General features: G+C 37.5%; 4 protein-coding genes across 7 annotated transcripts; 2 read left to right on the top strand and 2 right to left on the bottom strand.

Moving 5' to 3' along the window:
- Nucleotides 1–430: 430 nt before the first annotated feature.
- LOC140361449 (transmembrane protein 272-like) lies at nt 431–2,583 on the bottom strand. 2 transcript variants are annotated; one of them, XM_072447159.1, is made up of 5 exons: nt 2,232–2,583; nt 2,104–2,166; nt 1,972–2,022; nt 1,489–1,680; nt 431–771 (listed from the first exon to the last, which is right to left on the bottom strand). In XM_072447159.1, the coding sequence occupies exons 2-5, from the start codon at nt 2,162–2,164 to the stop codon at nt 503–505; spliced, it is 573 nt and encodes a 190-aa protein (XP_072303260.1). In that variant the 5' UTR covers nt 2,165–2,166; nt 2,232–2,583; the 3' UTR covers nt 431–502. The 2 variants fall into 2 exon arrangements, with proteins under 2 accessions (XP_072303260.1, XP_072303259.1); XM_072447158.1 differs by lacking the exon at nt 2,232–2,583 and having other exon boundaries at nt 2,104–2,206.
- Nucleotides 2,584–3,439: 856 nt separating this feature from the next.
- Nucleotides 3,440–6,342, bottom strand: LOC140361979 (1-phosphatidylinositol phosphodiesterase-like). Of its 2 annotated transcripts, none has more exons than XM_072447945.1 (4): nt 6,235–6,342; nt 5,824–5,883; nt 4,808–5,378; nt 3,440–3,824 (listed from the first exon to the last, which is right to left on the bottom strand). In XM_072447945.1, the coding sequence occupies exons 2-4, from the start codon at nt 5,862–5,864 to the stop codon at nt 3,465–3,467; spliced, it is 972 nt and encodes a 323-aa protein (XP_072304046.1). In that variant the 5' UTR covers nt 5,865–5,883; nt 6,235–6,342; the 3' UTR covers nt 3,440–3,464. The 2 variants fall into 2 exon arrangements, with proteins under 2 accessions (XP_072304046.1, XP_072304045.1); XM_072447944.1 differs by lacking the exon at nt 6,235–6,342 and adding an exon at nt 6,085–6,213 and having other exon boundaries at nt 5,824–5,884.
- On the top strand, nt 6,199–15,448 carry rpz2 (rapunzel 2). 2 transcript variants are annotated; one of them, XM_072447947.1, is made up of 2 exons: nt 6,199–6,385; nt 14,414–15,448. In XM_072447947.1, the coding sequence occupies exon 2, from the start codon at nt 14,457–14,459 to the stop codon at nt 15,153–15,155; it is 699 nt and encodes a 232-aa protein (XP_072304048.1). In that variant the 5' UTR covers nt 6,199–6,385; nt 14,414–14,456; the 3' UTR covers nt 15,156–15,448. The 2 variants fall into 2 exon arrangements, with proteins under 2 accessions (XP_072304048.1, XP_072304047.1); XM_072447946.1 differs by lacking the exon at nt 6,199–6,385 and adding an exon at nt 12,238–12,438.
- Nucleotides 15,449–16,448: 1,000 nt separating this feature from the next.
- krit1 (KRIT1 ankyrin repeat containing) lies at nt 16,449–26,200 on the top strand. Its single transcript, XM_072447940.1, has 17 exons — nt 16,449–16,558; nt 17,580–17,750; nt 18,221–18,377; nt 18,990–19,082; nt 19,406–19,535; nt 20,152–20,395; nt 20,728–20,840; nt 20,923–21,066; nt 21,271–21,427; nt 21,507–21,614; nt 22,095–22,251; nt 22,813–22,964; nt 23,332–23,498; nt 23,579–23,666; nt 24,103–24,309; nt 25,279–25,395; nt 25,907–26,200. Exons 2-17 carry the CDS (start codon nt 17,649–17,651, stop codon nt 25,997–25,999), a joined length of 2,229 nt encoding a protein of 742 aa, XP_072304041.1. The 5' UTR covers nt 16,449–16,558; nt 17,580–17,648; the 3' UTR covers nt 26,000–26,200.
- Nucleotides 26,201–26,525: the final 325 nt, after the last annotated feature.

The raw sequence follows: 26,525 nt of genomic DNA, 5'->3' as shown, positions 1-26,525 counted from the left end.
TTTCTGTTATGTTGGAAATATTATTTAACTTTATATCTTTTATTTGGTTTAATAAATGTTGAAATATCTGCTTTGCATAATTCCTTGTGTTAAATGAAGAATAATAATACACAAGTATATAATTTAATTTCAATTTCTAAGACAGCCAGCAAAGATACTTAGACTTAAACATGAGCAAGGCAAACACACATTTTGGATTTATTTATTAGACTTTAAAACAATTTATTGACCTGCACTGTACATATATTTGGCACTGTACAGAATTGTGCAGGATCAGGCTTGCTACACTATTAACAAATAGGCTATAATGTGTGTATTTTTTCTAAAACACAGATTAACATCATAAAGCCATCTATCAGTGTCAAGATTATCAGTATTTTGCATATCCTGAAAATTCTACAAACACATAAATAATCATGATAAAGTGTGTAAATTCTCAAACAGTTCGTAAATAAAAAAGCTAACCTACAAAATAATAAAAGTCAGTTTAATTCAACACATTTTACACATCCCCAGTAATTGGTTTATATTCACTGGTTGCAGTTGAACCATAGAAACCGATGCGAGCGGACAACCAGCTCCGTCCTGCTCCTACAGCTGTGCAGCAAGTGCACAGAAAGAAACAACCTCCACAGAGAAACATTAGACCAGTGGTCGCCCAAACCAAAGTGGTGAGGACAAAGGCAAACAAGTAGAAAGGCTTGTAGCAGAAATGAGTAGAATCACGATTTGAGTAGTCGGGTGGATAAACGCTGTAGATCCACACTGAGCCTAGGAGATAGCACAATACACAGGTAAAGGGTAAAACATTTGGAGACTGACACCTGTAAAAATGTTGTTACTAATTTAGTAATAAATACAGGGAAAGTTCAGTGTTAGACCTTATCAGCAGTGAGTTTTAAAAAAAATGTTAGTGTCATAATGGGAAGGTCTGAGCTCCAAGTTGCGTTTGGATATTATTCTAATTTACATGCATTACATTGCTACTACTAGTACATTTTACAAATGCAATTTATCTACTAACTATACATAGTTGCTTATATAGGAAACACAATGCAATGTATGTGTAGGTGTATGTATGTATGTAACTTTTCTGATGGAAGGTCCGCCTTAATTTATATGTCTATGGATCCGCCACTTGCTTGTCTCCATGGAGATGTTATTGGTTTGCCTGGACTGTTACATAATATGGTATTAAACATGGAACAAATATGGAACAAGCAACTGAAGCCACCAGCCCAAGTTACATGTAAGAGCCGTACGGAGGCAACTATGCTTATAGAAAAGAGTTTTTTTAAAGGTATTTTTAAGCAATAAAAACACCTTTCATTTGAAGGAAGTTAGTTCAATGCCATACTGTGGAACATTCCAGACAAGGCAAAACATCCTGGAGAAACGCAAGTGGTGGACCCTCACCAGAAATGTTACATTTGAATAATTCCTGCATTTATTACAAGCAATTAATACAAAAATAATACAATTTCTCACCTGAAATAAACCAGCAGAAGTCAAAGAGATACAGAAGACCAATACAAGTCGAGGTCATCAATACCACAGAGCGGTGAGTCCAAATACTCTTGGTGTAAGTCAAAGTCAGAGAGACCAGACTGACCGATCCCAGGACAATCATGAAGATGGGAATATAGGGCTCAGCGGGACAACTGTGCAAATGAATGGCCCCTGTGAGAAAGATATACAAAAACAATTACAAAAACTCACAAAAATTATGAGCACTGTTTCATTCTCTGAGGTTTACTAGTTCTCATGTCCATGTAAATTTATATTCAGTAAATGTATTTAAGGAAATGACAACAGATGCTTTCAAAATCAGAAATGTGTGCAAGTGACTTTCAACATGGCATGGAAAAAACACATTTCTTCTGAATGTATGTGATTTGAGTTTAAACGCTTATTATACCATTGAAACCGGCTTACAAATGTGGTGTAGTGGCTTGTGTATGACAAACATACCAAAGCCAATGGCTGCAAGTAAAACCATCCACCAAATGAAATTAACCAAGGCTGTCAACAGGAAAATAAAACAGTTAACATAAGTGCATCATTCTACAAATGCATGTATGTCAATGCAATCCAAAAACTCACCAATAGATGACACTATCAATGCATTTTGAGGCCTTGGTGCATCAGCAGGAGCAGAGTCCATGTCTAGAAAAAAATAACCAATAAAGGAGGATTAAATGATGATAAATAATATGCTTTCGTGGACATACCTGTTCAGATCCCAAATGGTCAGCTTTTTATTTTCTTGGTCTTTGCGCTCAGCTTTCACAAACGTGCTGGATGTTGAGACACAAACATGACAGCAGTTATTTTCCGCAATGCAATGCTCTGAGCTTTTGACTCAGAGGAAATTGTGATGAAACTCTCCTGATATCTGATCGCATGTGAAGACTGTTTGTGATGTTATCGGCCACAAACCAAAAACGCATAGGCATCTTTAATGCAAACCAAAAGAAGCAGAAAACAAGTGAGCCTAAATCAGTCAGGGATATGTAGTGAAAATAGAGCTTGCCAAGCTTAGAACATAATTTCTTGTTTTAGATAAAGGGTAAATGAGGAAGGTGTTCAAAAAGTTAACCTATGCAACTAATGATGATGAAAATATGTGCAAAATGGCGCTCCGATGAAAGAGCTTGTCAGTTCAAACATGCACATTTCGAAGTATACTTGTTTCCATTACTCATTGTCCCTTGTCTATCAATCAAACCATTTTAATCACAAAGGTGCAAATGTGTTAAAGGGCTGCACAATTTGGGGAAAACTATCTGATTGCAATCTTATCTGACAAGTATTGCGATTTTGGTTAGATTTTTGATCCTGTTAGAACAACACTTTATTATTAAAAGTGTTGTACATTTTGACAGAAAGACTGAAATAGGCCTATGAAATGATAAAATAATAATGCATTTCAGAACATGTTTGTTTTCATGCAGAATAAGACAGGATATTTTGTTGTTTAGGGAGCCAATTATAAGTAAGTAAATTGTATTTGTATAGCACCTTTCACAGACAGAGGTCCCAAAGTGCTACACAACTTAAAAAACAACCTTACCAGCGTCCATTGAAATAGGTTTCTGTTGGGGGGGTCCATCACCTGCTTGTCTCCAGAGATATGTAATTTGTCTGGAATGTTCCACAGCATTCCATAAATCTACTCTCTCTTGCATTTATTTAAGTGTTAAAAAAAAAAAAAATTAAATACATGCATTTTTAGGTAAGTAGTAAGTGTAAGTAGACTCGCATTTCCACAGATCTTACCCTTATGGAGATAGATAAGTTTAATGCCATACTGTGGAACATTCCAGACAAAGCAGTAACATGCATAGTGCACCTTTAATGTAATGGTGAGAGTAGAAGTCACATTTGGTAAATAAACTATACATGTGATGTTTTTAAAAAAAAAATAAGAGCGCCAGTCTCAGTATTTAATGTTTCTTTTTATTTCAAGCAATGTTTTTCATAAAAAAATTATGCCTGATGCTTTCAATTGTATTTTTCACACTTGCCACAGTAGAGACCGGGTTAAACTCTTTTCTAAGTTGAAAATCAATGATCATTTGAATCATGGGCGCGGCGGGGAAGTCCATGCAAATGATGCCCAGGCGCTGGTTCAGGTCAGTCTTGGATTCCAGGTATTCGTAGAGCTGTGGGTTGACACGTTGGGCCACGGCTCTGGGGTACGCGAACAGCCCCGCCCCGCTGCTGAAGGTGAGGAAGATCTGGGCCAGATTTCCTCCGGGAGCAGCTTCGAGGTGGTTATAGACGCTCTGCCATTTCTCCTTCACGTGCAGAAGAGTGGGCACCTGAACAGCATATAAAAAGTCAACAATACAAAAAAACATGTAATAGTTTGTGGACGTAAACTTAATTAATGGTAGTAATCAGAAACTGTTAGGCCTGTCACAATAACACATTCTGATATAGTGATATATTTGCTATTGAAAATATGACTATAAACAATATATACAATTTCTGCCTTTGCCATAATAACACTAAAGTAGAAGACTCTAGAAAAAATTAAAAAAATGTCATAAAAGTATAGATAAAGCAATTAGTTAGCATCATTAATGAGTCATGCAGTATATGTTAATTATTCAATGCTCCATACGGCTCAAATGCATAGAAACGGTACATGCATTAAGTACTGAACCCCAGAAAGTATTTATCGTATATCGTATATCGAGCAATAAGTCAATGTAGTAACAGTTTGTTTTTAAGTTCAAATCGTATTGTATTGTAAACAGTATTTTGTTTATGTGTATATTTTTGTGAATTCTGATGCTGATATTTGTGATACTCAGATGAGAGCTGATGGACTGTAAGTAAGTTTACATTGCAGGTTCATCTTGAAATCAGGAAAAAATGTGGAAACAACCAGACCGGACAGATCAAATATTGTTTTAATGATAAGAACATTTGGCTTGTGAATAGTTTCTAACTTAAATGTTCGGAATCTGAGTTGTGGGCTAAGCTCTCTAGCTTCTTTTGAGGCTATCAATATTGTAGTCTTATGATTCGAGCAGTGTGCCTTTGTGTTTTAAATATTTAAAATAAACTTTGAAATTGTAGACATTTCTTTTGTGTTCTGCAAGATTATTGTTGATATGACATACAAGTTATACCTAACTCATGCGCATGAAACAAAAATTCAATATACCAATCAATTTATTTATACAGTATAACGTTATTGCCGATCTCAAATAAATTACTTATGGTATAATATATTTTCATTGTAGTGTAGTGTTTCATGTGTATTTCAACAGATTAATAAAGTGTGTCCTCATACCTTCCACTGGTCGGCTATGTCCATGGACCCGTAGCGCATGCCCAGGTCTGGACCAGAGAAGTCTTGCATGATGATGAGTTTGCCTCGTACCTCCCCCACAGTGGGCACCAGGCGGCTGTGCCAGAGCATGTCCCAACGGGCAAAGCGGTGAACATAGTCCACCACCGCCCCGTAGATGTCATATGTCTCACTGAACTCCTCCTTCACCCTCATCAGCACCGTCTCCGTGGGAAACTCTGTGAGGAAGTCCACCACTCCCTCCAGGACGTGCCCAAAATGCGCCCGCTGGTACGAGACCCCGTGGTGGATGGTGAGGTTGCCCTTAACGTTACGAACTCGCACGTCCAGGAAGCGCACCCCGGCCCGCAGCTGTGAGGCCAAGCTCCAGGTCTGGCATTCGGCGTAGACTCCTCCGAACAGGGCCATGGTGTTGTGGGTGCCGGGCATGGTGACCTCAGACAGCGGTTGGTCGTCGTGGAGATGGGACATCCACGACGGGTTTAGGAACTCGGGGTCAGGGGTGTCGTCATAGTCCGGACGCTGGATGGCACTGGAGCTCAGACCAGTGACTCTAAAACCAAGAGAGGATTTTGATGCATGCATTTATTAGTAAGAAAATAAAAAAAGATAAGTAAGATTATAAATAAGCTTTTTAATATGTATGTTTAACGGTTGAAAAATTACCATGTGAAAAATTGTTGTATAATAAGTACGTAAGTAAGTAATATTTATCTTGTCATAAATATCTTGTTTTACTTAAAATAAGAAAAATGCAAGCATTTTCTATCTTAAAAATTAGAAGAAATGGCAAATATTTCTTAAAGAAAGACAAAATAAACTCAACTAAAAATAAATGCATAATTCAATCACTTTTTAACATAATTATCTTATTCAAGATTGTAATTAACGTTTTCTTTCAGCAATGTGGCAAACAAGCCCCTTTCACTAAATTAAATAAAGAAAAACAATTTACAGATATTGCATTTCATATTATCATGTAAAAAAGTTGAACTCACCCCAAAAGTAAAATTAGTTCTAGAAAAATGTCTCTTTTCATTTTACTGGATCTTACAAATCTGCAAAGGGAAAGACACAGAAAGTATGTAAATATCTAACAAAAATAAAAACAGTTCAAATATTTTCAATAAAATCCACTTTTGTTGAATTGCTATACGTTAACATTTAGGTCCTTTCTGGCAGGAGTCTAAACTGCACAAATAAAACAGACGGAACAAAAACAGATGGAACGAAAACAAAAACAGCAAAACCATTTTAACCCGTCTGCTGTGAGGTGCCCCCAGTGCACCCATCTGCGCAGTTTGAATGGAAACCTTAATCTTCATAATCCCAAAACATCTCTGTCTCTGTGTGTGTGAATGCTGCTGGTGGGTGGGTCTGGTGTAAAAGTCCAGCTGTAGTCCACATACCTGAGTCCAAAAGCTGGTCCCTGGTCCGGATCACCACAGACTGGATTGGGATCGACCTGTGAGAGCGAGGGGTCCAAGGGAATGACTGAGGCGGCGCGCCGACCCGGGACGTTACTGTGGGGAAAATGGAACAGATGACGTTGTACAGCGTGTGAGTTTGTGTGTTTCTTGAGTCTTTTCTGTTCCATTGAGTTAATCAGTTGCCACAGACGTTTAAAAACAACTTTAAAAATGTCATACGTAAGAATATATATTATATAACTCTTACAATTTATTAGACAATTAATTTAAAACGCACAATTCTAACAGGTTTATTTTGTGATTTTATTCTGATTCCAACATATGTAATAAAAATTATGTATAGAAAAAAATTAATGTATAGAATGTTGTATTTCAAAATATTATAACTTAAGTACATTGTATGTTGTAACAAAACCCATTTATTTAATTCAATGTAAATTCAGTATAACTTAAAGATCCACTTCTGGTTTTCTACGTAGCTTAGTACAGCGCAATAATTCTGATGTTGTGCCAATTTAAGTACAGTTTGTCCCATATAAATACACAGGGGTCCCGAGTGTGAGGGTTAGAGAGAGTTAGTTGTGAAATGTATAAAACATAAAGAAAGCTGCAGGTGTTTCGCTTTCTGTCGCTTATCTCTGTGTGAAAAAGTCAAATATTTCCCCACAGCCTTGTCCTTTTCATGATGGGACAATATTTGGGCAGCTGGTATTACCCACTGTAGTTTACATACAAGGCATTTTTACAGGCCACAGGAGGCAACCAAGTTTTATAATCCATATAAACAAGTTTGTTATCCATATTTTCTGAAACAGTGCTTATTATATGTTTTAAAGTTAGACCACAAACACTTAGAATACAAGGGGCTGTACCAAAAAATTACCCAAATAAATCTAGAAAGGTATAAATTAATGTTAATGTTAACTACTACACATACAAGTTTCACATTTCCTTTAATCAACTTGCAGCCATAGATATATGTATGTACGGTGTTACATTGTAATTTCAAAGCTCTACCCAGTAGCTACATACACAAAACTTTCCAAGGAGATTTGTGATGGATTATAGGAGTTTAGAAGGATTTGTTGTTATCCATTTCAAAACACGATTTACTCAAATTTTAAAGACAAAAAATGAGCAAACTTTGTTTTATCAAGCCAATTTTTGGTAAGTTTAGTCAAATAAATGTTTTTATTTGTTTTAATTTAACATGTTAATAAAATGATTATGTTACGACCACGGTCTCTGAAAAGGGGAATGAAACAAGAACGGCGATTCACGTCTCAAGCATGGATCTATTATAAAACGGTCTCAAGGCAGTGGTTTAATGACCGAGACAGAACCCAAGCTCTCCCTAGTGTCCACTTCCCCCGGTGTGCTTTCCAAATCAAAAATAGCAAAATAAAAGCAACATTAATGCAGTATAATTATGTAATAACTGAATGAAACATGGCATTTACTCATTTACTACAATACTCATGACTTATTTACCCGTTGTAAGATTATAAAATAAACGTGCTTTTCTTAACCATTACACACACCCCTTGGAAATAAGATGTCGTCCCGACATCGTACTTAGGCCTTGAACATGTTTCTAAGTGCCTGTAACTATCACTGAACATACAGCTTAATTAACAATATAAACATGTTAGCAATATTTCAACATTTCATTCTCAATATGTCTTAAAATGGTCCTGGCTAAACTCACATCTATGCTGGACCATGAGTCTCACCCTCTGCAGGACACTCTGTCCGCTCTGGAGAGCAGCTTCAGTGACAGACTGAGCCACCCTCGCTGTGTGAAGGAGGTTTCGCAGGTCTTTCATTCCTGCTGCTGTCAGACTCTACAACAAACACTGTTAGCCCTGAACATGTGTATACTGTCATACCCATGTGCAATACTGACTTAATCATCTGCAATACTGTCATATTCATACGCAATACTCTGACATAACGTCAATCATATTGATGCGATATTCTCCGTCCATATAACTGCTGTAAATAAGATTGTTACTATTGTTACTATTATTTTTTTTTTAACTTTTTTTAAGAATACAAGACTTTTTTTATAATATAAGAGCTTTTCTATTAAGTTTTCTATAAATTATTGTGGGAGAAATAAAGGCTTATCTTATCTTATCTTGTCTTCTTAGTGTTCAGTCTCTATGTCTTAGTCACTCATCACATCCCACCACAAGCTGTGCAGGTTATCACTCTTTACTGAATCACTGGATTGACTTCTGACATCTCAACTTGTCACTGGAGTATTGCTCATGTGCTTTTCTCTGTTATATAACAGTCAATGAAATTCAAGTAAGTGCTGTTTAGAAAACAGTCCATCGTCTATTGGTACTCATGTTCTTGTATAAACAGTCTATGTTGTGACTTCTCATCACCAAAGGTTTATGAATGTCTGTTACAGTGCTCTAATGCATCGATACAACGACTGGTAATCATAATAGTGGAACATGTTTGGGTACCTCCAAGAAGTCTCTGCAACTTGTAGACCACAGGGTTGGCGCTGGTAACATGGCGCCCAGATACTGCAACAAGACGGCCTACCCCGTTCATCATATGTGAATAGCCTTGGCGGACGTCTCTCTCTGCGTGGCTGTTGTAGTGTCTGGTTCAGCTCCATGAGGTCGCTCGAGGACCTGGGAGATCATCACTGGTGGCTGCGTTGCTGGGAGATGAGTATTCTTCCAGGACGGATGTTGCTCATGGTTGTGGTGTCACTTCTTGTGTGTGCTTGTATTCCTGCTGGTGATTTGTCAACTTCATCTTGGTCTGTGCCTGCAGGATCATTAAAAGAGTCCATTTCTGATGGCACATTTTCACCTTGTGGCTGCTCTGCTGCTTGAGCTTGAGTTGGGTAGTAGCAGAGGCACCAGTCTTCATCACTGCTTTCGTCTTACTGTCTCTGTTTTTACCTTGTTCTGGCACAATTTCATAAATAGGGAGATCTTTGTTTACTCGACGCACAACTTTATAGACACTCTCTTCCCAGTGGTTGAAGTTTACCCGTCACATCTCTAGGGGTCATGTTTCTTACAAGGTCACGGTCTTCTTTCTCCAAAACAGAACTTCTAACTTTGTTGTTGTGGTTCCCTTTTCCTCTCTCTGATGATTTCTTTTTAAACGTTTCTCTTGCTATTTCATAGGCTTCCTGCATTTGACGTTTCCACTTTTTAATATTCTCTTGTTGGTCATTTGTCCCTGTTTCTTGAAAATTATGTCCGTGGAGCCCTGTCAAATAACAGGTAGAATGATGGGGAAAAGCTTGTTACTTCGCTCCTGGTGGCATTGTAAGCGAAAATAACTTAATTCAGTGACTCTTTCCAGTTCGACTTTTCCTTTTCTGTAAGCATCCTTAGCATTTGCAGAAGTGTTCTATAATCTTTCAACTTGACCGTTTCCTTCAGGATAAAAAGGAATCGTTCTAGAGCTTGCAGTACTACAATGTTTCAACAGTTGTGCAAAAAGTTGGTTTTCGAACTCGCCCCCTTGTTCATGATGTAACCGTGAATGGAAACCAAGCTTAAGTGAATAATCATTATAAATTTTGTCTGCAACTGTCTTTCCTGATTTTGATATTGGCGTAAGCTTCTACATACGGAGCAGAGGGCCACAGACAACCCGACAATGAAGTGAACCATTTGACATTGTTTCAATGAGCCTCCACACGTTTAATAAGACTTGGAACATTAATATTAGGTTGGTATAACATCAAAATGCTTGAATTTTCCCAGATTTACAGTAAATGGTCTTTTCAACCGCATTTGGCCCCTGGGCCGTAGTTTGGACATGCCTGGTCTATTAAAAACTATATGTACTCGTAGCCTCCCGAACATCTGTCGACATGAAGGTTAGTGTCTATTGACACAAACTGAAAAGGTTGGGACGTGACAATACTGGTTAAAGGAGTTCTTGTTTCTCGACTTGGCTTCTTACTTTTCACACAGGAACAACAGCTCACAGACTGTTCAATGTGTTTTTGCATTTGGGGCCAGAAAAATCTGTCTCTCACAAGTGATGTGGTTCACATCAATGCCTTGATGTCCCATTTCTTTATGCAATGCTCAAAACAGTCTCTTTGTACATGTCTGGATAAACATGTTGTGTTCTTACTGTAGCGATATAGGATGTTGTTGTTAGTTATTGTTAACTTATCCCATTCAGATAACAGTTTTACTGTGGGCATGCTCAGCGATTTATACTCTTGGCTAGAGGGTTTTGTGCCTGACTGCGTGTAGGTGATGACCATGGATCTATTATATTTAACAGATACTGTACATGAATCATGTCTTTGAGCTTGGCTTATGTCTTTGTTTTGGATGTCAAGCTCTCTCTAGTGTCCACTTCACCCAGTGTGCTTTCCAAAACAAAAGTCCATTCAAAATAAAAGCAACAGCAGTATAATTATGTAATAATTGAATGAAACATTCACATACATTTTTACATTTACATATTGTAAAAATAATTACAATACTAATTACTTATTTACCCTTTGTAAGATTATAAAATAAATGTGTATTTAAATTAAAGTGCTTTTCTTAACCATTACAATTACATCTGGCTACATCCACAAACCACAAAATCAGTTTCAAATTGATACCTCTAAATTATTATTATTATTACCTGCTCTCCACTCTTTCTGATATTTCTGTTCATACAAAATCACAGCTCTATCAGCAGCTAACTATACAATATACTGTTAAATATAGACGTCCAAAGTTGTGTTGTAGGTGAACCTACCCGCCACAAGAGGGCACTGCGCCATATTTTGATGACGATTTTGTCTTGACACTGGAGCATCGTCAAAACCTAGAAATGATAGAAGTGTAGATGGTTTGTGTGGGTCAAAAAGAAAATGAATAAAATGAGATGAGAGAGTCCTGTGTCAACTCCCACAAAAACTGCAATAAGTGAAACATGTTCAGGTCTGAAAGCACACTTTAAGTCACCTTGTGTTTTTGTGCTGCTGCCAAGATCTGATAAATCAGAGGGAGCTGTCCAGGGAATCTAAAGGACAAAGGCAAAATCTGTTCATCACAACAGTTAAACAAAGGACAAAGAACCGTTCAGTTCCGATCAGTTACAGTAAATCTAAAGGTTTGAAAAAAAATACAGTCCATTGAATTTCTGTAAATTTGAAAATATGTATATATTGAGTTTATGGGTTAGGGTTAGGGTTTAATCTTATTTGTTGCTTTGTTGACTCAACAATAAACACAAATGCTTTGAAAAATAATCTAGTAACTCAAGGAACAATCATAAACAATGGCATAAACTTTAGATAATACAAAATTTGATAATAATCTTTATTGCCTTTTTGGCCTTTCTGCGCAGATTTGACATACTTTTCCTTGTGTCTGGGTGGGATTCCCCAGGGCGTGCCAGTTCCACTAACCTATAACATGAGCAAATCCTCCAGATAAAGACCTGACCAGGCCCAGCTGCACTGCTCCTCACAGGTCACCCCTGCAGCATCGAAGGATGGGGCAAATCCCGAGGACAAATTTCCCAGTACAGTGTCTATATATTTAACTTTCATATCATAAATATCTCTTCAAAAAATAGAAAGGGCTTAACATGCATGCTTAAGTGGTGGTTTCCTTTTTATAACATTATAAAATGTTATAAAAAGTGTAGGTAGGTATAGAATTTAAATATTTATGATCGTTATGTAAATATGATTGAACTTGTCTTGCTGCTGTATACAGGCTGCACCCCTTTCAGTTAAGCGTAGGCTGGACATATAAAAGAGTTGATTGTAATAAATGACATATGGGATTATGCAAAAATGTGTAGTTGTTGTGAGATTTACAAAAAGCCGGACATTGCAGAGTGTATTTGTATGTGGTGCTAATCTATGAGGTATTGAGTCACTAATGCTGGTTTGAGGGCCCACACAATTAAGAGAGTACAATGAAAAGCAGTTCCCTGTCAAACCTGCATGTTTTCACAGCCTGTGGTTGCACACTGGAGTCCCCCAGTCCCGCAGTACATGGAAAAACAGCTCTCAGCCAATCAGAGGACACAGGATGGGCTGGTCACTTCCTCGTTTCTCAGTCCTTATATGGCAAAAATGGGCCGTCCTAATTTGACTGGATAAAATGGTGGAAAGAAGACTGTGAGACAGCAGCAGTAGACACAACACAGCAACAATATCTCTATCTGGAGGTGAGTAGATATCATCCTGCCACAGATTTATGAACTTTAAACATGCTGGGTTTGGGTTTGTGATAATGTAGTGTGGTGGGGGTGGGAAAATGTGGGCAGTTATCAAGGCTGGTTCCTTTTTGTGTGTGAGAGGCAGGACTCAGGAAATGATACAAAGGTGGTCTCCAAAACAAACAAAGTAGCACTGAATGTGGGAATTTCTTCTGATTCTTGAAAATATGTAAAACATTGTGGCCTGTAACCATGTGTTTGCTTTAAACCCTGTTCTGTTACTATGATGAGGACACACCCACTGTTGTCCTTTAGTTAATTTTCCAGAAAGACAACATTGAGAAGGGTGAATAATGCCAAAGATATGCAATTATGGAATGCCATTTGTCTTACAGTCATTGGTCTTACGCACAAAACCATAATAACGTGCAGAATATTTCACCACAAAAACAAAAACATTCTTATAAAAGCATGACTTCTTCAAAGATAATGTTAACATGTAAAAGCCCTAACAAGAAGGTTACATGAGAAAAAGAAAAAGACTGAATGACTTTTTCTTCTGTTTTTGCAGACTTGAAAGTAAATTTTAAATCAAATCTTGTTCTACTGCTGCTAGAACTTGTCAAGTTTAGAACTGAAATATAATAATTATAACTGCTTGGTAAATAAAATCCAATCCTAAACCACAACCACAACTAAATCCAGTGATACTACTAATTAATTGACAGAGCTGCTGCTAAAATCTGCTGTATTTTTGTTGTATATTTGTCATTGAATTTGTCTATTTTTACTGTGAAGCACTTGTATATACAAATAAGGTTTACTTACTTACTTACTACAGTTATAACTACAATTACTGCTACTACTTTTGACTAGTTTACCCAGCAAGTAAAAGTATATTCATAGCAAACTGCAACAACACCAGAAGGTATAAGTAAAGGTAGTCTACATATTTCAAACTCGCTCTGCTTTTTGCAACGTAACTTGTAAACATCACCCCCCAAAAAAGGTTAAAAAAGCCCATTCCCGTTGCTTTTTTACACAGCATCTCACAGTTTGTGTAAAATTTGAGCCCGCAGTTGTTGTGTGGTGGTAACAGAAAGCTTGAAGTGTCTTTTGTGCGAGTGGCATATGTGCAGCAGCTGGAGACGTGAGGGCCACAGGCGGTGCAACTCGAGACCGGGCCTTGAGCGTTTGCTACAATAGTGTGAGATCATCTGGAAATCTTTTGCTAACTTCACCCGAAACATGTTCAAGCGGCATAAAATATTGAAACTGTCACGCCCACTCGACAAGTAGCGTGCTTGTCGTGAATCATAATTTAGATCAATGCATATTTGAGGTTTGTGAGCAGGCTACGTTTTGAATGGGCCTGTGTTGTTCCACTTGATTGTTTCTTATGTTTCCTTTTGAAAAGACCAGTTATGCTTGTTAAGAATGAAAACTAGTAACATAAAATGAATGAACGAAGTCTGCCAATTTATTATAGATTGGATTCTGTCAAAAATACGGTTGTTGTAATCGCAATAACCTGGAAGACTTTACATTAATGGTGTCAGGAAAAGACAAAAACTGTAAACAAAAAGGATGAGATCAAATTGTGATGGCTAGACCAAAACTGCAGCTCTTAAAGGAACAGCGGCACGAACATGTATTTTGAAGACCATTTTATTTGTTTTTAATGAAACAAAATCTATATATACATATATTTTTTGTTATAATCCCCAACCCTACTTATAACTCAAATAACCAAATTGATAATAAAGTCATATTTTAAGCATTTGTGTAAACAGTTTGATTTTCCATGGAGCAAAAAGTGGATATTATTATTGAGTTTTTACAACAAAACCTAGCATAATGATTACTAATATGCCTTCAACCAAAGTCCATTATAGTGTCACCTTTTCTGTCCTCAACAAGCAAAATCAATTGTCACATTTCGACTGTGATATCCGGTGTCTAACTTGATTTCTGCTACGTTTAGGTCACACATACTCACTCAGAGCGGGTGAAGACTCGGCGCAGTCATGGCTGATGCAGCAACGATAAAGAAACACGCCGCTACTGTCCTGTGCTGTGTAGAAAAGGTGTCCTCCTTCGCCTCCTCTATCGACCCTCTCTTCGGGATCGTTACGTCCCTGGTCGGGATCGCCCGCAAAGGCCTCGTGGATGAAGAGGGCCACCCGATGGACGGCGACTTCCAGGAGATCAACTCTAAACTGGAGGTCATTTCCAAGAAGAACCATAAATGTCTGAAGCAAATCCAGATCAATGAGATAAACGAAAACTACGGCAAGTATGAGGAGTACATCAAACATCAATACGGGGCTTTTAACACAATGGTGGCTAAGCTGAAGAAGGATCCGGACAGGACGACGATTCACATGGAGACCTATGAGAAAATCTATGAAAGAGACAAGAGCGACTTAAGCCTCAATGTGTATTACAACGGTGTGATGGGATCAGGCTCGCTGTTTGGAAGGAGCCTGCTTAAAGTGTATATGGATCATTGCGATGGCGATTTGGAGATAATGGAGCACAGATGTTCGCACATCACACACTTGTTCCACATGGGGCTCATCGCGCTGATGGCCTACACGGCTGTCACTGAGGACGACGAGGATGAGGTCCGGCGGAAGTGGGCCAAGAGAGTGGCCGACATCCAGGCGGAAATGCAGAAGGTGCTGAGTCGATGCAAAGAGAAGCAGAAGCCGGCCGCCTCGTGAATGTAATTAGCCCTTATAAGAGATGAAGGAGCATCAGGCAGCAGAAACCAAAGGCTACGTCAGCTGTGGACCAACAAGAAAGACATGTAATCAATCTATTATAGGATGCTGTACAAAGATGCCATTGTTTTTCATTTCAGCGCTTGCTTTTAAAACTATATCTAGAGCCCATCTATTATATTTTTGTTTTCAAATTCATGCTGTGTGAATAAATATTTGTATATGCTGAGAGTTTGGTGCTATAATTTAATTGAAGATAGATACTATGCATTCAAATAAAGTGGAATCTTGTGAAGACTTGTTTTTCATAGTTCATGTGTTGATTTTGAATGGAGGATAAAATAGGCTGTATTTTTTTTACAAGAGAGACCAAAGTTCCAACATGCCTAATCCTAACCATGGATTACACCCACACTTGTGTACACTTACCTGCTGCTGATTTGGTACATTCAGGTATTTCTGGGTTTGTCCTTCTGAATGAACTTGTTTCCGAGTAATTGGGCATGCTGTCATACCTGCATGGGCAGAAGTAAGGAATGAAGACAATCCACAACCAGCCAGTAACATTAATCAACATTAATGGTGCAATAGCGTCTGTAGTGATGCGCATCATAGTAATGATCAAGACTACTCATACATGAGCATCATTTCTTGTGACTATGATTAATAGATCTACCTGAATATATGTCAGGTTGTCAGGCAGGTGTGTTTTCATGTGCACAAGGGTTTCAATACTAGATGCTTTACTCATTAACAGGTTTTTATTATGGCCTAAAAAGGTTTTAATATCAATAGTCCCAATAACTTGATGACAATCCACGGGTATAAGAGTGATTATTAAGTAGTACCTTTGACATAGCAATTGGCAAATAAAAACACAGAATTATATGGTGAAAAGTCCTGGTGAAAAGTCCTTAGAATGTCATCTACAAACAGGAAGCTGAAACCCATGAATAAGCATGTCTCTGTTTTCTGTTTTTTTTTTTAACATTTAGTTATCAATGACAACTAGAAATTGTTTGTACCCTTTGGATAATTATAACGAGACTATTACTAATTATCTATCACTTGTTCTGGCCTCGTCGATGGGTGAAATGCTTTGAGCACAAGCCCCAGATGACGCACTAAGGGCCCGGGACCGTTGCGCACTGAGTCCCCCTCGCCACCAGAGCTCTCTGTTTCCAAGCGGCGCCGCGATGGAAACGTAACATGATGCCCCCGTTTGTCTGCACCGCCCTGCCCAAAGTAAAAAAAGAAAAGAAAAAGGCCTGCAACTTAGCCCACCACTACGCGAGAGCATCAGCAGGTTTGCGATGAGTCCAGCGCGCGCGGGGACGGAGAGCACGGCGCGCGGGGAGACGAGGAAAGTTTACTGCGCTCGGGCGAAAGTCGCGTCGCCTTCGGTAAGTTTCGGCAAAGACATTAAGCGATGATGTCAGCGTAGCGTTTGGGCCGCTTCTGATGCTACTGCCCCGAAAGTGACCGGGGCTCCGCAAGTAAACAAACGAGCCCGAATAACGAGCCTGTGAAAATAAAGTGTAAGTGCAGTGTAATAAGAACATTATATCTTTGTTATTACGCTTCACGCACGGGCGCGCTTCTGGCTTCCGGGGCGTGACCTTCCGCTGTGCTCTGAAGTTAAGATGCTAAAAGTAAGATTGGCGTTTAAAAGTGCCTGTTTTTGTTCTATTATCTGTTAATTTCACTATCTGTTATGCTCTTTTAACACCTTGAGCGTTGAGATTCGTTTACCTGCGCCATTTAAGGCCTGTTATTACACATTGATGGAGCTGTAAGACCCCCAGTGCATCTCCAGTTTCCTGTAACAACAATAGTGCACTCTGAATTGTATTTACAGTTAAAACACATACATTAATTATTCACCACCTCATAATTATTATTACATACTTTAAGTAGCCCATACTGACTAAGAAGAATACTTAAGTTAATCCATCTGGCCCGTTATTACTCATTGATGGCGCACTAAGATCTTCTGCACATCTCCAATTTCCTGTAACAACAACTGAATAGTATTTACAGTTGAAATCTAACTAAATAAAACAATTACTGTCCAACACATCATTTGTGGCCCATACTGACTCTACAAGAAGTCCAATTCCATTGATACATTTAAAAGATAATGTATTACTAATGGTAATTCTGGCTTGTACATACTTTAAGTGCTCATATGGGGCCAAAGACATATTGATTTACTGTGCTTGACGTCCTGCCAAGTATGTTTTAAGTAATTCATTCACAAATCAATGGCAATACTCGATAGTGTTTTAATTTCAAATATGGCTTGACCGAAATCTAATTATTGTCCAAAGTGTTATGTGAATATAATTTAACTGCAAAGAGTGTTTAATGTATCATTTATGGTAAAAGAGATAATAATGTTTGTTCATTTTCTGATGACTATAGGCATGAATCGCCACAGTATTTGGCCCGTGATAAAGATGCTGGATCAAGACTGAAATAAAAGACTTCGCTATGGGCAACGAGGACAGCCTGGAGGATGCTTTTGTGGCTGTCGTTCGCCCAAAAAGTCATGTCAGTCTCAGCTCCAAGGAGTACAGGGCCAAAGCCTATGAGGTAAATTATACATTTCTACCAAAACAGGGTGATCATTTCTAAATCAACTCACTCTGTACACGGGGGTAAGCAATAACTATGGCCAGCGGATGAATGCGGTTACATTTTAAATTCATATTCAGTCCCACTGCTTAATTGGGCCAGTGAATTTCATGATTGTCTTCTTAGCCGTGACTTTTTCATCTATAATGTAAGATACTGTATATTTCTGTTAGATTTAATCCAGGTCCAGCTACAGAATACATTTGAATATAAGTAAATATATATATATATATATATATATATATATATATATATATATATATATATATATATATATATATATATAAATAAGTTTATATATAACCTTAAACCAGAAATGTGTATTTTATCACAAAGTATCCAATCTCACATACTTGTTTGTGTGATCTGAATCTAGTGCCTGATTATTTTAAGTATTTTCCACTTACTTTCTGCTTATTTTTCCAAAGATCCTACTTATTGAAGTGCCCTTGGAAGGAAAAGAGAAAAAGCGAAAGAAAGTCCTGTTGGCGACTAAGATCCTGACCGGAGGCAACAAGTCCAAGTCTGTTTTGGATTACGTTGATGAAACAGTCAAGACGATGGCCAACACTCAAGGCTTTGTAGGTGAGAGGAAAGACGTTCTAATTGTGTCTATTTCAATGGTTTGGGTCAAGCAGTAGGTTTATAATTACAATCATGTATGGTCATATTAAAGGTGCACTACGTAACCTTACTGTTTGAGGGTCCGCAACCTGAGATTTAAAATTTTCTGTCCCCATGGAGACAATCAGGTAGTGCCACCAGGCCAAGTTACAGGTCAGATCAGTGGAGAGGCGAGTAGGGTTGTTTTTCAAGGTATTTTTTGGCAATTAAAACACAAATAAATTGAACGCTATACTCTGGAACATCACAAACAAAGCAATAACAAGCAGGTGTGCGGAACCCTCACCAGAAAAGTTACATAGTGCACCTTAATGGTATTTTTATGTTCTAATTGTCTGAAAGTAAAGAATGAACAATGAAACATGCTACAATAAAACAATATTTGGTGACTTAACTAAAAAAATTAAAATGTTTCTCTAAAATGGATATTTTAGCTGGGTCCCAAGACAGCTTTAATAATGTTTTAAAGTAAAAACAAAAACTGTGCAAAATTAAGTGTAGGTTCTATGTTGTCATGAGTTGAACGCCTCTTACAAAGTATTTCACCGCTGTACACGTTGTTTTGCTCTGCAGGAAAGAGAGTGGTGCATATGAAGAAATTCCCCCTGGACGGAGACAAAGAAGGACGAGAGGCTTCATTATTTGTAGTTCCAGCCAGTGTTAAAGGTGAATAAACCATCTAGTATTCACTTTTATCAGTTTAACCTAACACTCTAATTAATATATCAACTTATTTTTCAATAAAGTAATGGCTGGAACAATATTTTTGGAGCTAAATATTTGTCATATGTGCTTTTTTCTTTGCACTATTTCTATGACTGATTAAACTAACTAATAGCTAAAGTGTTCGATTTATAGATAATGCACATTAAAAAAAAGTTTACTGAGATTCTGTGGCTTTAGAGCTCTCGTGTCAGTGGCATAAAGTAGTCTCAGTATTAACGTATATAATCATGATGAGCCTTGTACTGATGTGTTGTTTTGGACAGACAATAGCAAATCTGTTTACAACGCTGGGAGCCCCAACTTCTACTGCCTCCAGGACATCATGAGGGTCTGCAGTGAGACCAGCACACACTTCTGCTCCATGACCTCCAAGATGCTCCTCGCTTTAGACAAGTAAGACAGTAAACAGAAAACATTAACTAGTACAGGATGTCACAAGGTCAAAATGTAGACTTATGATTATTTAAAGAACAAGCTTGACTCTTTATTAATGTGGTAATGAAAAATGTAGTAACATCCTTTATGTAAATGGATTCATACAGTATAAAAATATTATACATTATTTGACCAACTTTACTAAATTGATACTTTTGAATTCATGTTTTCTATGAGTGCATTATGTCATATGTGAAATGCAAGATTGTATTGTATTGTGACATCAAGATATGGAGTAAATCGTTAAATGGATTGTCTGTTGTCTCCCTTGACAAACATTTTAAAAGAAGCTTACTGCTCAAAGTAAACATTTTAAACACGCATGTTTGAAGACTAAAGTATTAGCTGGATTTACGGTTATATTTATACTTAGATCAAATTTACTGATCTGCAGAGGAAAGTGCATACACTACGATACAATTACAAAGATAAAAATGTGGTTCTAAACTTCAAAATATTTTACGTAGCAAAAGGATTCCTATATAATAAGCAATTTGCTACTTGTGACCATTCATATTGTGTTTAATTCCAGTAAATCTCGCAGCAGCTCATTGTTCTTTTGACTCTTTTGCAGGTGGTTAGCGGAGCAGCACACAGTACCTCACGCCATCCCGGGCCTGTTTCGACCTGCCCCCATGGAGCGGGTGAAGACCAATGTAAATAACCCGGCCTACAGTAACGAGGGGAAGCTGAGTGACGAGGGTCTGCACATGGGATACACCGCGCTGGAGATCAAGAGCAAAATGATGTCTCTGGAAAAAGCCGAAATGTGCTTCCATAACCCACTGTACGGCTCAGACCTGCAGTACACAAACAGGGTGAGTGAGAGTTCAAGAAGCTGCTCAACTATGGGGGAATATTACGTGATGCTGTGTTGTAGTTGGATTGGGAATTATAGCATTTTACACAATTACATTTTCAGTTTTTAAAATTCACATACACTTAGCTGTTTATTGATTTTAAGAGGTTATTTGTGTGCCTTTTCTGAAAAATACTGAAAAACACAACCAAATTTTTTTTCCTTAGTGTCGAAATTGATTTGTGAAATTTTAAATATCACAACAACACAAACGCTGGTCCATTTCCTTTTACATTTATCCTTTCTATGGTTATGGTTTGGTTAATCCTGTGTTTGTTTGTTCGTTGGCAGGTAGATAAAGTCATAATCAACCCATATTTTGGACTCGGAGCACCAGATTATTCCAAGATCCAGATCCCCAAACGAGAGAAGTGGCCCCACCCCAACTGTGTGTCGGAAGACAAGTGAGTTGTATTAGGGTTTGTGTACTTTACATGTTTTTGTTCAATAGAAAGGATCAAACACTATCTTCTTACGTGTTTATAGGGACCGTCAGTGGGTGGATGACTTCCCTCTCCATCGCAGCGCCTGTGAAGGAGACACAACTCTGCTTTCTAAACTTGTAGACAGTGGATTTTCAGTCAAACAGCTGGACAGTGACCATTGGGCCCCTATTCACTATGCATGCTGGTCAGTTTTATGTTTGTGGTACTAAAATACAGGCCATACTACTAATACTTCCTCTACATTATGTACTCGAACTACTGCATCTGCTGATTGCTTCTATTAATATTACTACTTTAGTTACTTCTTCCACTACAAGTTCTAGTCTTAAATTGAATGATAGTAGCTTTTGTACAAAATTATATTGACTAATCGAATGTGTCACTTCAGGCATGGCAAAGTTGAAGCCACCAAACTTTTGCTGGAAAAAGGAAACTGTAATCCAAATCTTCTGAACGGTCAGCTCAGCTCGCCTCTGCACTTCGCTGCGAGAGGAGGCCGCGCTGAAATCGTTCAACTCCTTCTGCAGCATCCTGAGATCGACCGGGTAAGAAGATAGTTTGGCCATCGATATCGACTTTGCCGTGACGTTGTTGTTTGTTTAAAAGTGACAATTTTAATCCCAGCACATAGAGGACCAGCAGAAAAAGACGCCTCTTCAGGTCTGTGAGGAAAATAAACAGAACGAATGGGAAGAAACAGTGAAGCTGCTGCAACAGGCAAACACCAAACCTGTAAGTGAACATTGTGTCTTAAAAGCCTGTACTTTGTTTTAATTTATTCTGGTTAAGATGAATACCTTTTAAATTAAACCATGTATTCTAAGTGCAGATAATTGAGAGGAAAAAAAATGACTAAAAGATACAACTTATGCATTTTTAAAAGCATATTTCCGCGTAATAAGTTAATAGAGAAATCAGACACATTGTTTGCAAAGAATCATGGGAAAACAGGTGCCTCATTCTATGCCAGACATTAGTTTCTGAGTAATGGTGCAATTATTGAAATAAATAACTTGTTTTCTCTGTTAGCAATTCCACAAAATCACCTGTTGATAATATGGTTTCACATCTGCACACTACCACAACAATTGCATTTAACATGTTAGTCACAAGATGGCGCTGTTTCTTACTCCTATCAGCATTTATGCTCACTTGTCCTGTGAATTGTGGCGAATTAGTTTGATATTTATTGACATTTTAAACCCCCTACAGTACGAGAAGGTGCGCATCTATCGCATGGACGGCTCGTATCGGTCTGTGGAGCTCAAACACGGGAACAACACCACGGTGCAGCAGATCATGGAGGGAATGAGGCTTTCACAGGAAACGCAGCAGTATTTCACGATCTGGATCTGCTCCGAGAATCTGCGTAAGTTAGACTATGCACAAGGTCACATCATCCGGCTATTTAATGACGAATAATGGTATTAGGTCTACTTTATTATGGACAAAGCCTGATCACATTCATTTAGGTTCATATTTAAAATCATGTCAAATGTGAACTTGGAGAAGAACTATATACTTATTGTGTGGATTGTGTCACTACAGAATAGGGATGTCAAGATGATAAGTTAAATCAATAATCGTGACTATTTAGGTCACAATATAATTACTAAGTGACATCCCTTCACTAAAGAGCACCTCTTCTACTAATTTTACTACATTACATTAATGCTTAGATGTCCTTAAAGAGTTCCTTTTTGCCCTTTGTTCACAATTCAAATTTGAATCATTGATACATTGGTTCACAAAATGTTCTGTCGTTCTGAACATCTCAGAAGATGTAAAAGTATTTAACATCACCTACTTCTGGCCGTGTGGGTAACAACAACACCAATTTACAGTCTATTGTCGTCCTAACTTTTCTACATAAATGTACTGTGAACCTGCCTTTGTTGGGTGACTTTGTTGTTGTGCTTGTGTGTCTCAGATCTGCAGTTAAAGCCGTACCACAAGCCGCTGCAGCACCTCCGGATCTGGGGCGAGATCGTGAACGACCTCACGGTGCTCGACCCCCAGAGAGAGACGCCACAGCTCTTCCTCCGCCGGGACGTCCGACTGTCCCTCGACGCAGAGAAGAAGGTGGATGGAAATACATGTACCTAACAATTAACGCCACAACATTTTTCATTTCATTTTAAAGAGGAATTGAAAAGATAAACAAATTGTAAATGTAAACAACTTCTAAAGGGAAATTACTTGGACACAGTAGCTCAAAAAATTGAATAATTGTGTGAAAAATAGTTAAACAAATGTGGATAATATGTATGTAAATATATAGATTTGTAAGTAAAATCGAAACACAATGTAAAATACACTGTTGATTATATATAAAAACTAGTATCTTGACAATAAATGCACATAGAATTAGACATACAACAATGAATTATGTTGCTTTTTACCATTTTTCCTGTCTATCTAATTCTTCAAGCCTCTTTTCTGTTTGTAGGTGGAGGACCCATTGGCCATCCTCATTTTGTTTGATGAGGCTCGTCACAGTCTTTTAAAAGGGTTTTATCCTGCTCCGGACAGCAAACTCATCACACTGGCCAGTCTCCTGCTGCAGATTATCTACGGCAACTATGAAAGCAAGAAGCACAAGCAAGGCTTCCTCAAGTAAGTTACATTTAATGAATATTAGACTTCTTAAGGCAGAAGTACCCTGTGTTATAAAAACCTTTCAAATGTTTTTACAGTGAGGAAAATCTGAAATCGATTGTGCCGATCTCAAAAGTTAAAAGTAAAGCCTATCATTGGACCCACAGGATTTTGCATGAATACAAGGTAAACATGTAAAACAATATATTATTATTATTTACTTACCATTTTTTATTACTTGTGTTTTCACGAAACTAAAATTTGTAATTAAATTTTGATGCTAAGAAAAGTCTTGATACTCGCTACTGTTTTTGAAACCACGTTCATGATTAAAACATACTCTTTTTAGATACTAGTTCTTATATAGATTAAGATCATTCTAAAACTATTCAGGAAATTTCCAATCTTCCTGATAAACAGAATTGATACCTGTTCAAATTATGTTCTAGTTTTAATACTAGTTTAAAAATTGATTTGTATCGCAAACTCCATTTATTAGTATAACCTTTTATAGTATTTGTATATATTGTCTTGAAGGTGACAACACATATTTACTGACCAGAGACATTTCTACTTTCTACTGGGCTAAAGAGGAATAATCTGACTTTACTCTCATTGGCAGGCTCTTAGCACGAGTGAAGGAGTGAGCAAAGAGATGCATCACCTGCAGCGACTCTTCCTGCAGAACTGCTGGGACATCCCGACATATGGTGCGGCCTTCTTCACGGGACAAGTCTACACCAAGGCCAGTGCCAGCAGCCACAAGTGCATCCGGGTCTATGTCGGGGTCAGCACCAAGGGCCTGCACCTCATGAACATGGAGACCAAGGTGAGACCGTTTAGTCAGAGTCCAGCAGTTTAACCGTTTAAGGAGTGTAGCAGTTATGATTCATCAAAATTATTGACACAAGACTTAATAATAGTGAAATACTTTATTCATTTTCATTCACATTGTCAATTTGATCCACATTTTTCACCTGTTTAAAATTACCGGTAGTCCTTTTTTCGAACTTCTGCAGAAATGTGTAGTCCTTGTTTAGTCCTGGTTTGGCCCTAGTTTAAATCTAGTGAAATCCTGTTGTAGACCTGGTTTAGGCCTGGTAAAGTCCTGTTATAGATCTGGTTTAGATCTGGTGAAGTCCTGTTATAGACCTGGTTTAGATCTGGTGAAGTCCTGTTATAGACCTGGTTTAGATCTGGTAAAGTCCTGTTATAGATCTGGTTTAGATCTGGTGAAGTCCTGTTACAGACCTGGTTTAGATCTGGTAAAGTCCTGTTATAGACCTGGTTTAGATCTGGTGAAGTCCTGTTATAGACCTGGTTTAGATCTGGTAAAGTCCTGTTACAGACCTGGTTTAGATCTGGTAAAGTCCTGTTACAGACCTGGTTTAGATCTGGTAAAGTCCTGTTATAGACCTGGTTTAGATCTGGTGAAGTCCTGTTATAGACCTGGTTTAGATCTGGTAAAGTCCTGTTACAGACCTGGTTTAGATCTGGTAAAGTCCTGTTATAGATCTGGTTTAGATCTGATGGTACTTGAAAGACTAAACACTTGTCTTTGACGGGTCTAACAAATTACTATTCTTAGTGTGTGGCCAACTTTATGAAATTAAACTTCCTTTCTTTGTTAAGTAAAGTTAATGTGACATAAAAAGCCAACTAAAATGCACTTTACATTTAGGTTTCCTTTTTTTTTTTGCTGTGTAGAATTAATTTAACAGACATATTTTTTCCTATTGTGAGCTGAATAATTGCAATTATCTATTAATCAAATAATCTTTACAAATCTCTTTTGCAGGTGCTTCTGATCAGTTTAGAATATGGGACTTTCATGTGGCAGCTGGGACATGCGGACCAATATTTCCAGATTCACAGCGGAGAAAACAAAATGAATTTTATAGTGCACACTAAACAGGTTGGTGTAGACACAACACAAACATGAATTATTTTATTTTTCAGATGCTTTTCTTTCTTTCTTACCATGTTGGAAAAGGAACAAAACCAGAGGGAAAAAAATCAGACCAAATGCAAATATAGCATCTTTCCACTTAAAACTCAAAATGTGATTCCAATTTTAAAAAAACAACACTCAATATAATTTTAATTGATAGATAGTAGATGGTTACAAAAAGAAAAAATAATTTTGTTTTAATGGAAAGATTTGTTTTTGAACTTGAATTCTTCATATGCCCAATATTATTACTTTATTGATTACTTTTATTGATAACTTACACACTTAATTTTGATGTGTACCTTTATATTATCTACATTGTAACTGCATTTGATTAGGAAATAAACAACAGTAAAATACAACTTGAAAATGTGTTAATAAGGTACTTCTTTGAGTCTGACATGACATTTTCCTCTGGTGCCCTTTATAGTAAAAATCCCGTCCTCTTAACGTTTGTCTCTGTCTTGTCTTGCAGGCCGGTCTTATCGTCAAGCTCTTAATGAAACTCAGTGGACAAATGACCACAAATGATAAAGTTATGACTTCAGACAAATACACTTTTGGTTAAAACTGCCTCAGACTCCAGATCACAGCTGCCAAACACCAGCTCCTCTTTTACTGCAATAACGTTCAGGATGAAGAGCAAAGATGGACTTCTTACTTTTGTATTTCAAGCATAACGTTCACATTTTACCGAGACTTATGTTTTTGTTGTTTGTAAATATGTTTATTTAATGTTTTGTTTAAATAAAGGGACAGAATTTGTGAATATTTTCTCAATGTTTGTTATTTGGACAAAATAGGCTGCTGTTACATTATTAACAGGAAGTAATTACATTGGTATACATTATTACACTTAAGTTATGTTAAATTAGTAGCTACACAGTTGTAGATTTTTTAAAAAGACAGATTTTTTTGCAGTTTGTACAACTTTTCATAATTTAATGCAATATTTTTATCTATTCAATGTTTTAATAAGACATATTTTGTCAAAAATAAGTGTCTAATTTGCGAAAAAAATCAAGCCAAACGTGTTTTGTTGAATGAATCAAAGTCAAAATGAATCCAGAAATGGGCCGTGAAAAAATCAATAA

This window comes from Eucyclogobius newberryi, unplaced genomic scaffold (genome assembly GCF_026437365.1).
Source record: "Eucyclogobius newberryi isolate DKJ021-1_F unplaced genomic scaffold, fEucNew1.0.hap1 SCAF_16, whole genome shotgun sequence".
In the NCBI taxonomy this organism is placed as follows: domain Eukaryota; kingdom Metazoa; phylum Chordata; class Actinopteri; order Gobiiformes; family Gobiidae; genus Eucyclogobius; species Eucyclogobius newberryi.
The sequence above is the reverse complement of the archived record's forward strand: the minus strand, read 5'-3'. Positions and strand labels throughout refer to the sequence as shown.

Coding starts and splice junctions, on each gene's coding strand:
- LOC140361979 (XM_072447945.1), bottom strand. CDS start 5,864: ATGAAAAGAGACATTTTTCTAGAACTAATTTTACTTTTGGG. Junction 5,379..5,823: donor GAACTAATTTTACTTTTGGG/GTGAGTTCAACT, acceptor TCTTGGTTTTAG/AGTCACTGGTCTGAGCTCCA. Junction 3,825..4,807: donor ACATAGCCGACCAGTGGAAG/GTATGAGGACAC, acceptor TATGCTGTTCAG/GTGCCCACTCTTCTGCACGT.
- LOC140361449 (XM_072447159.1), bottom strand. CDS start 2,164: ATGGACTCTGCTCCTGCTGATGCACCAAGGCCTCAAAATGCATTGATA. Junction 2,023..2,103: donor ATTGATAGTGTCATCTATTG/GTGAGTTTTTGG, acceptor TCCTGTTGACAG/CCTTGGTTAATTTCATTTGG. Junction 1,681..1,971: donor ACTTGCAGCCATTGGCTTTG/GTATGTTTGTCA, acceptor TCTTTCTCACAG/GGGCCATTCATTTGCACAGT.
- krit1 (XM_072447940.1), top strand. CDS start 17,649: ATGGGCAACGAGGACAGCCTGGAGGATGCTTTTGTGGCTGTCGTTCGC. Junction 20,396..20,727: donor ACCTGCAGTACACAAACAGG/GTGAGTGAGAGT, acceptor GTTCGTTGGCAG/GTAGATAAAGTCATAATCAA. Junction 23,667..24,102: donor GGATTTTGCATGAATACAAG/GTAAACATGTAA, acceptor TCTCATTGGCAG/GCTCTTAGCACGAGTGAAGG.
- rpz2 (XM_072447947.1), top strand. CDS start 14,457: ATGGCTGATGCAGCAACGATAAAGAAACACGCCGCTACTGTCCTGTGC.